The 10,073-nt window shown below is 39.2% G+C and overlaps 1 protein-coding gene across 1 annotated transcript in view; it reads left to right on the top strand.

The window, feature by feature from the left end:
- Window positions 1-10,073, top strand: part of METAP1D (methionyl aminopeptidase type 1D (mitochondrial)) — a 27,339-nt gene that overhangs the window by 12,869 nt on the left and 4,397 nt on the right. The window contains exon 6 of the mRNA XM_010144280.1: window positions 3,401-3,564. Coding sequence (XP_010142582.1) covers window positions 3,401-3,564 — 164 coding nt within the window. The remainder of the gene's footprint in view (window positions 1-3,400; window positions 3,565-10,073) is intronic.

Below are 10,073 nucleotides of genomic sequence, written 5' to 3'. Positions count from 1 at the left end.
GATTTTGAGTGGGGCCTGTCATTATCTTACTCTGTCATTAGAGGCTACATTGGCCTGTGTATGTCAGTCTATTTGGACAGCAACTCTTTTGCTAGCAGTGTTCCCTACATTTATTAAAATCCCCAAAGGTAGTGTTGTATTCCATTTCTGGTATAAAAGCCCTGAGCCTTTTGCACAGAAACAGAAATAGAGTGATATAACCATGACTTAATATTTCCAGAGAATGGTCAATTATGGCTATTTAAATAAAACATCGGCTGGATTTTCTTAGGAGCAGGAAAGTATGGAAACTGGAAACCTAATTCACATTTCATTTATGAAAAAAAATAATTATTCATCTCTTGCAGAAGCTTTTTTTCTTTTTACTGTGCTTGTTTTTATTTTCCCAAAGTGCCATTCACTTCTAACATGAACACAGATGTCTTTTGAATGCCACAGTTATTTTGCAATAGTACGTCGCGTACAAGGGAGTAACATCTCATAAAAACAAGCTTTTTTTAATCATTAAAGAAACTCTTGGTAACTTGATACTATTTTCCATGGGCCCAAATTTCATACTGACAGAAGCAAAGAAATCTTCAGCAGACCTACCTCTGAGCATGAGATTCAGGCTTTCTAAAATATTTTTTCTATTAAAATGAGGGTCAATGAACTTTTTCCCACAGTACCCTCACGTGTGATCCACAACTGGGATGGGTTTGGTTTGGTTTTTTAATTTTTTTTTTTTTTCGCAATTCTTCCTCATCTCCATACTTCCCAGTTGTAGAACTCTGACTGTCAGGTTTACACAGTGCAATCTCTAATTTTTCAAGTATGGGTTTAGCCTACAATTTTACTTTGGTAAACTAGTGTAGCTTTGCTCATTTTATTAGACTAAATCAGTTTGCAACAGCCAGAGGTTTAACATTTGATTTCCTTGTGTGTCATTAAGGTTCGTTTTATTTCGTTGTTTTATCTGTCAGAATAATAATGATGCCTTAGGTTTTTTAAAGTGTGGATTCATCTTACAGATACTTTCCATGAGAAACTAACCAGAACGTTTTATATTAATGTGGTATGCATATATTGTCCACTCTGTTTTACAAATAAAGTCTGACAAAAGGTTACCAGTCTTTTTGAAGACATTTTTTTGTTTGTTTTCTGTTTACCCTCAAAAAATGAAATAAATCTTGAAGTTTCTGTGAATGTGAAGATTCCAGCAAGGATGGAAATTGCTGATTATCATTGTAAGATTTTTTTTTTTTTATCATTTAAAAATGAACTGTGCTGTGTTTGATAATTGCTCAGTTCCAAAATAGCTGAGTTAAAAATACTTCTTTTCAGCATTTCTAACTGGCCTTTTAACTTATTTTTAACAAGCAAAACTGGGACATTTCACAGGTGGACAGAAGAAAAATCAAAGTAAATATTGCACACGAATTGTTTATAACTGAGTACAGGTTCTGTAAAATGATAAAACAGTATTCTGGTTATTAAGTGTAAGTACTTCATTCTATGTACAAATTATTTGAAGAAAAAATCAATTTTTGTACAATTAAGATGGTAGAATAGATGAAAAACAAATTTTATTGGCTTGAATCGTGTAGCCTTTAAAATGTATTTAGTGTAGAAATAATAGCATTCTCCATCACTGAATCCTCAGTATAGTGCAATTTTCAGCCTGCCATTACCAGGTTAATGTTTCTTACAACTTGGTTCTTTCATTGACTTTTAGGAAATTAGTGTGTGACAGTTGCTGTGGTTGTAGCTTATTAACATCAAAAATATGCAATTGCAGTTGGTGGACTGGAGTAAATATTATTATTATTATTATTGTTATTTTTTATTTTGTTTTTATTATTATGGTCTCCTATGTTTTAAATCTGTATTTTGTTCTTCCAGGATGATGCTGGGATTTTGAGTATTGTACTTGCTAGGGCTAAAAATTAACTAGTTCAGTTTAAATATGAACTAGATAGATGAACACCTGCCCAATGGGCCTTAAATTAAAAAAAAAAAAGTGTCAGTCTGGACTGGCAGAGGAAGATGTAGAGCAGGGGATCACAGCCACTCTCTGCTGGAGCAGTGGCAACACATCTGGGCCCTTGCTGGCACTCACCTTTCTTTAAAAAAACCACCCCTCCTAACTGCCTGCATTTTCTTCATTTGTCAGCTTAAACACAGACCTGGCCTCGCATTAAACTGTCTGGTTTTTGGTTGGTTTTTCTTTTTTTTTTTTTGGTTTGGTATTGACCAAAAAGAATGTGAGTCTGTCTTTCACAAATAGCTCACCGGTGGCAAAAGTTCAGTGCTTTGGGCTTGGTGAGTTGTTAGTCCTAGAAGGATAGTTGCCCACTGTTTGGGGGAGAAATAATGTTTTAGAAGATCAAAACTGTGCAACATTATAATTTGTCTTTCCATGGGAAAATTTGGATTGGTCTTACAGTTATGTGCTTGCCTGCCTGCCTTACTGCAGAGCTGCAAACCCCATTTTAATGGTGTGTTGCAGAGCTCCATAATGCATAGCCAGGGTTTCCTGTGCCCAGCAGAGAATTTCTGGAGAGCTAAGGTTTAAAACATGTGAAATGCCAAAAAAAAAACCAAACCTCACCAACAATACAGAATTGATTCAACAGTGTGCTATGTTTTCAGCATGTGAAACTTTGCAGTGCCAGATAGTATATTTATTCTCTTTCAAAATCCATCTCTGGAAATCAGAAGTAAAATCCAATGTTAATGCCACATCATATCTTAGAAATGAGATTAAAGAAAATGTGCAACAGCTGGCAGTGGATTTGCCCATACTTCCCTGGGGCTCCCTCTAGATGTTAGTAGCAGGGTGCACCTCTCACTCAGCTGTGCACAGCATCACCTCAAAACCCCACTGGAGGATACTGACAGTGGAGTTACAGGTCTCCCTGCCAGATGCTGACAGGTCTCCCAGCACCCACGGCCAGCACCGGCGCTCAACACCCTGTACCTTTGTACCTTTTGGGCGCAAGCAGGTCCCTGGCTCCAGGGGCCAGTGGCAGAGGTAGGGGGCACCCAAGAACCCCCAAGGCCCCCTTCAGTCCATGCACAGCCCACACACATCTTCTGGCATACAGCCTGGTTAACCTCACGCCTCATAGCGGAGCAGTGTCATCATCTGGTGCACTGCTGGGCAGTGATGCACAACCTCTGTTTTTCCTGAATTTTTAATTGGCAATCCTTACGCACCTTGCAATCTTTCACACCTTTTTTCTTTTTTTGTCTCGGCAGTGTTTTGCTTTTTCAGTCCCATTTTTACAAATACAGCTTACCTGTGGTCTGTCTGTTGCAATACGTAGCTCATTCCTAGAAAGAATTGATTTAATTACGAAGACGATCTTTTTCTAGATGGAAAACGAGAAAACGTCTTTACATTTCTGCATGTGTTTAGGTGTATTACAATGGCTACCATGGTGACACTTCTGAAACCTTTTTGGTGGGCAATGTGGATAAATCTGGTCAAAAGTTAGTGGAGGTTGCCAGGAAATGCAGAGATGAAGCAATTGCAGCTTGCAGACCAGGGGCTCCCTTCTCTGTAATTGGAAACACAATCAGGTAAGCCTTATATTGACAAGTAAAGGGAGGGCTGGCAAGTGGGACAAAGGTTATTGGTGGTTTGGTATAAAGCTGATGACATGTTTTATGATTCAAAACCATCATTTCAGTCTGATATCAGTATGTGAACTGCCAAGCTATAATGTTGTTCTTTGGGTAAGAGAGATTTTTTTTTAAAAAAAGTGAATTACACTAGAGTCAGCAAAGATAACTGTAGAAAGAGTCGAAGGTATTCATAAGGCAGATTTAAATTAACAGATGTAATTTGCAGTGGATTTTTTGTTTATTTTTTAATTGTGTGAGACTACACCACGTCTGTCTAACAGTGTAAGAAGGTTATAAAGCATTGTTTTCATTGTACAGCAATAATGATACAAAGGAATTAGTCAACATAAATAAGTCTCTTTGTTTAAAAAGTACAAAAATATTTAACTTGAGAGCTTCTGATCTTACAAAGAGCAGTGCATGCTAACGTCACAGGGAGAAAAAAGAGCTCACATTCAGAGATTTTTCCCTGTTTTGCATTTCTTCTAGCCTTCATGTAAATGCAGTCGTGACTCTTCTTCCACTGGTGGTTTTGAATAAAAATACAGCTTAGTTTTTTCTTAAAAGTACTCATGGATTATTGTAAAATGTTTACCAAAAAAGAAAGAAAAAGACCGATATAATATACATTTCATTAAGCAATACTTCTCTGGACTATTAATGGTCCCAACATGCTATCGAATACATTCTGATTACTTAAAAGCTGCAAGGCTTAGTCACCTTGAAAGGATGCAGGTTTTTTTCCTTGTAAATCTTCAAATACTTTAAGGAAAAAAGAGAACAGCAAAATATCAGTTAGATGTATTTATAGCTTTAAAAATATTGTAACAGAGTCTGAATCAAACTTTAGTAAAACCTCTTTGGGTTATATCTGAGAAGCTTTTATTGAAGACTTTGTATAAAATTGTGTTTTTGACAGTTTTAAATTATAGGCTAACTAGCCTGGAGAAAAAGGATAGTGTCTTTCTGTTCTTTCATAGGAAATGTTGAATCAGACCCCTACTGGGAAAAGAAATTTAATGCATATCTCACTATCTTACTGTCCATGAATATAATAGAAGTGAATTCAAAATGTAGTTTTATTTTTGCAAATGGGATGAGTCGATAGATGCACCTCATATTTTTGAACACCTAGGGTTCAACAAATTTACTGGTGGTGCTCTTGCATTTTAACAAAATTTATTCTTGAGTAGAAGGGGGCACAGAACACTGGATTCTTATTCAAGCATTCTATCGAGCTCTGCATTCATGGCTGTGTCTAAAGGGCATGTCAGCCTTTGATTCTCTCTGAGAGGTAATTATCCTTTTCCTGTCACGGAACAACAAATGATAGCTAACTACAGAGGCACATTTGCAGTAGTCACATTCATCAACTGCAGGAAAAAAAATTCAATTTAATTGTGCAACACAGCTGCACATAGGCTTTTTGAGCATTTCTGTTGTTCTCCCTGTCTTGCTATTCCTCCCTCCAGATCTATTTTTTAAACTTTTTTTTCTGGTTATTTTTTTTCCCCTTTTTTGTCTCTTCTTCCATTTTTACTCTCTGTACTTTCTTGTTAAAGTAATTTTCCTTTGTGGCTCTCATTCTTTTTTCCCCATTGAAGGCTATGAATGTAGAAAATTATCACAATTACTCATATAATTGAGCCTCTTTGTAGCAAGTGCAACTCCAGTAGCCTTTCTCCATCATGAAAATGGTTTCATTATAGGGTTTTTCATATTCTCTGACACCATCTACACAGAGGAACAGGCGTGCAGATGAGATGTACTAGGAACAGGGTAGATCAGTAAGGTCACAGTAGGAATAATTAGCTCTGCTATGGAAAGAGCATCTAGGCCTTTTACTGCTACATAAATGTACTGTCCGTGGCTTTTAGTCACAAAAAAACTTACTAACAAATGGAGCTCCCGCCTACTACTTTGAAAAAAAGATTTGTATCAACACTACAATTTTCCATCATTAAGACTAATAACACAGAGCCTAGTATACATCAAGGGGAATAAAAAGAAAAATCTCACATTCAAGTGGCGGCTGGGTGCTGACCTTTGTTCCCTTTTTTTGTGTTCAACTTAACTCTTTACAAAAAAGAGCCACACGCCACACCAACATGCAGGTGAACTCCAGCTAGTGCTAGCAAAGCATGGCATTCAGTCGGAAAATCTGATAAATCTCCATGCAGGATAATGCATTTCATTACAGATTCACTACATTAATTCTAGCTGTATTAAAAAAAAAAAAAAAAAAAAAAAAAAAAAAAAAAAAAAAGGAAAGAAAAAAAAGGAAGAAGACGAAAAAGAGCAGAATCAAATGTGACATTGGGTTTTTGCTATGTTGGTACGGAGGTCAGTTTACTTGCAAAGTATAAATATATAGTCAGCGCCCCCTTTGAAAAGCAGATTAATCAACGCTAGTAACTGTTCAGAACTGCACGTGAAATAGCAGGTCATTAACTTTATTTCTTAAGATTTTATTATGTTGCCGATTTAAATGTGCTGATTTGCTTAGAACTGTAACACTGCCTCTGCTGAAAGATTGCCTTGGTTTGGTAAAGCTGTGTTTCTGCTTGTACATCATCTGACATTTGCATTCAGACATACATATATAATACACACATACATCAAAATCTTAAGTTTCAGAAGAGTTAACTATCATAAATACCTGAGAACAAGCACCTACAAGCTGAACACATTTAAGCCCATCAGAATGGAAGTGTGTCTAGGTTTCTTCTCACCTATAAAGGTGCTCGAGTGATATGCAGAACGTATCTTATGCACAAAAAATCAGAATATTCCCTTTCTTCAGTGGATTTGGGAGTAATTATATCACAGAGGTAAGACTGCATCCAGTATTCTGACATAGTCTTTGTTATGGAAGCTCGATAGCCAACACTGAGTATTTCATGGATAGCAGTTCCTTCTCCCATCAGCTACAAGTTTCAAATAACGGATTGCATGGATTCGTGAGTTACTTCGCTTAGAAAAATTTGAGTCTTTGCTAACCTGTTCTTATTGAAGATGGTGGCAAGACTGTACGTCAGCTCCAGAGGAAACAGAATCGGGCCCTAGGTTCCATTTGCTTCTATCGTTTCTGACACTTCTTTCAGACAGAAACAAATCTAGTTTGAAATCTACCTTTTAGACAGTGAGTTTAGGCATGTGGAAATGTTGTGAGTGTAGAGAACCAGAAACCATAAACATGATATTGTTAAATAAACCAATTTCCAACTCCTAGGAAAAAATAGTAGTGATGAAAGTATTAATAAACGGTTTAAAATGTTTAACTCATAAGTATATGTTTTGATATTAATTTAGAACAATATAAAGCAGATTTTAAAAAAATCTGTTTCTATCAGATTATGCACATTTAAACAATAAGTGGCTCAGGCAAAATAAGTCATTTTAACGTCATCTGTGATAGATTTTCCTTGACAGCTACTGTAAATTACAATTACACTGCTTCTCTCTGCACTTGAAAGTAAGCATTGCAATAAATTATCTTTTATCTCAATCCATCATGTCTGCTTTGAGAAACAGAGAACCTCAAATAGAAGTTCAGCACTATTGTAAGAAAAATACAGTAATTTGTGTTCCAGTTTGAAACTGAAATGTACCTTTCTTTCAAAAAACAATTGTTGCCTTTCAAAAATATTACTAATTATACCTCAACATTTGTTATCATTATAGGGAATCTCTGATCTTGTGCATTCCCTCAGTCTAAGATTGCTCTTTAAGGGAAAAATACTTTAATAATTTTCCCAGTAGAATTTTGTGATTTCTCAAGTAAGATAATATGGTACTATTCAAAATAGGGGGGTTTTGTCATGAGCAAATCTAGTTGAGGCCACTGCTGTTTCCAAGAATTTAAAAAAAGCAAATGTGCCATCCAGTAGTCATTTTGCTAACAATATATCTCAGCAAAACATTATTACTTCTAGTTTAAAAAAAATACTAATTCAGATCCCTAAGTAAGCAAGCAGTTGTCGTAGGTCTGTTATCTCTTCCAGTGTTTCTCAAGCTTGTTCACTGCCCAGAAGTACAAGACAGATTTGTTTACCAACTTCAACTATTCATGTCATGCTGCTCCGCAAGACTGTTGTTGATAAAGTTTCGTCCCTGGGGAGACAAGCTGGCACTACAGGAGAAGTGTCGCTAGCTGGGAATCAGTTCACTGGGATGTTCAGCCTGGGTAGCAAAGCAGTCTGCACCATCTGGTCTGATCAGCCCAGCCTGATGAGCCCAGAGAAGAAGTGCTGAGACTGGGATTTGTTTCACTTTGTTACTTCCTTGAGGGCTTAGAATACTGGACCAGACCTGCCTTGAAGAAAAAGTGACAAAATTTGGTAAAAAGAAAGGAAAGCGCAGGTTCCACACACACACCCACCCACAACCCCCACTCACCCTCCACCCCCCCAAAAAGAAAAAGGCAGTTCCAGTCCTGAATGGCTGATTTTTTCCTGGGGAGCTGGGATGCCTGTTACCCCATACATGCTCCTAGAGGCTATTTGCACAGGGCCAACCACCTAAGGAAATGCTTTCAACCTGCTTTTCAGCTTCTTAGCCGGAGGATTTATCACCCAAGAGCTCCTTTCAGAGGAGGCTCCAGAGTATGGGGAAGAGCTTTGTAGAGAGTTGGTCCTGCCTGTTGCTGCTTTGTGACAATTTCCCTGTTGGGCTGCTGGCAGGACAGCAATGCATGTCTCCACACTCACTCCTCCTTTTGGAGAGTTAGCTGTGGTCTGGCAACATGGGAAGAGGATGCTCAGAAGACTCTCCTGTCTCTGTCTGCTCTCAGAAGCAGGGTATGAGAGGCTCTGTCTATGGGTTTAAGTTGGACAGCCTGGCCCTTGGTGATGTTCCTTTACCAGCTTGGTCGCTGCTGGTCCATCCCAACGCCAAACAAACACCTTGCCTGGCTTTGCTCTCAGCAAAAGGAGCAGCACTGAAGGCACTCTTGACTCTGCAGCCACTGGGCCGGAACACGTGGTGGCAAAACATAAAAATCAAATGCTGGGCTCATTAAATGATTATGCTTTTAATCCTGCCCCATTCACCTGTGCCCATGCACACAACATGGCTCAAAGAATAAAATTTGTGATGTTGTCAGTGGATATTTTTAACAATTATTATTCTGAAGAACCTTTTTTTTTCCTCGATGCTGTCAGTATCGTGCGGCTCTGCTGCCCCAGTCTCTGCTCTGTGAATGATTCAACTGGGGTGCTCCAGACAGGCAGACTGGCACATCCACCCAGCGGTGCAGCTCTCTTTTGCCATGGCAGGTGCCGGGCAGCTCAGCTCAGCTCAGCCATCCTGACTCCTGCCTCCCACCTCACTGCTTTCCTGCTTGCAATCAGGACTCCTCCAGCTGCTTGATCTTACACTGCCTGTTTGCAAGGAGCAGTGCATGGAGCTGGGGCTGCAATCTTGTTAGGTTGCCTTCCAGGGAAAGCAGGAAAAAAAGGCCAGCGCTGACAGATCCTGAGTTGGGCAGTGAGACAGCAAGACCAAAATGTTGAGCTGTTGTCAGCAACAAATGGCAAACTTCTGCAAAAATGCTCAACTCTGTGGCGTCTAGATTCCACAGCCTGGGAATCCTGGAGGCCAGAGAGGCTGACCAAGATCAACAGTTCAATTCACTCTTCTGAGAGCTGTTTCAAAGTCCTCCCTGCCAGCATTTACAGCCAGCATGTACGTTTACAGCATCACCTTTGCAAGTTGTAGCTGGGGTTAGTAGCTTTGGGGTTTTATGAAAGCTGGGTGTTTTACTGTAACTCCACAAAGATGCAAGAGCTTACTAGGATTTTTTTAAATACTCCAAAGTAAAGCTAGTAGTTGTGGAGTGAAATTCCCCATAAGGTGCTTCTGAAACACATGCAGATACTGAAATCAGATTGAATGTGGCTGAGTTTCATACCTGCATCTTATTTTCTCCACAGGTTTTCTGTGTGTCACTTCAGGTTCATTGACCGTGTTACATTTTATGTAAAGAATACCCAAGCTCCTATGTAGACGTTATTAAGTGGGAAGGAGGAGGGGCACGGGTGTCTGTCAGTACAGATGTCAAAGCCCTGCGAGCTCCAGGATCCCCTATTTTGATCACAGACAGTAACCATGGAAGTACTGATGCCAGCAGAGTTGTTTTCAAGCTGTTCGGCAAGAAAGTGGCAGGATTCACTATTGAAATGCAAGAGGACCACTTTTTCGCGGCGTGAGATACTGTCTTAACACTGCCTTCTGTGTGCCCCAGTGCTCATGCACCCAGTGCCCAGCGCGCAGCTGCTGCTGCTACTGTCACCCTCCTTGGCAGCAGCTGAGTGCTGGGGCGAGAGCTTCCCCTGCCCACAGGAGAGCATGTAGCTGCGGTGCTTGGAAGAAGAGCCGCACAGAAAAAAGCTTTCTGTCTTGCTACAGAAGATGTAATAACACAAAACATCTCAAAAAATGATCATGCTCTCTCAGTGGTCAGG

This window comes from Buceros rhinoceros, unplaced genomic scaffold, assembly GCF_000710305.1.
Source record: "Buceros rhinoceros silvestris isolate BGI_N320 unplaced genomic scaffold, ASM71030v1 scaffold37219, whole genome shotgun sequence".
NCBI lineage: Eukaryota > Metazoa > Chordata > Aves > Bucerotiformes > Bucerotidae > Buceros > Buceros rhinoceros.
Note: the sequence above shows the minus strand (reverse complement) of the source record. Positions and strands in the feature narration are given on the sequence as shown.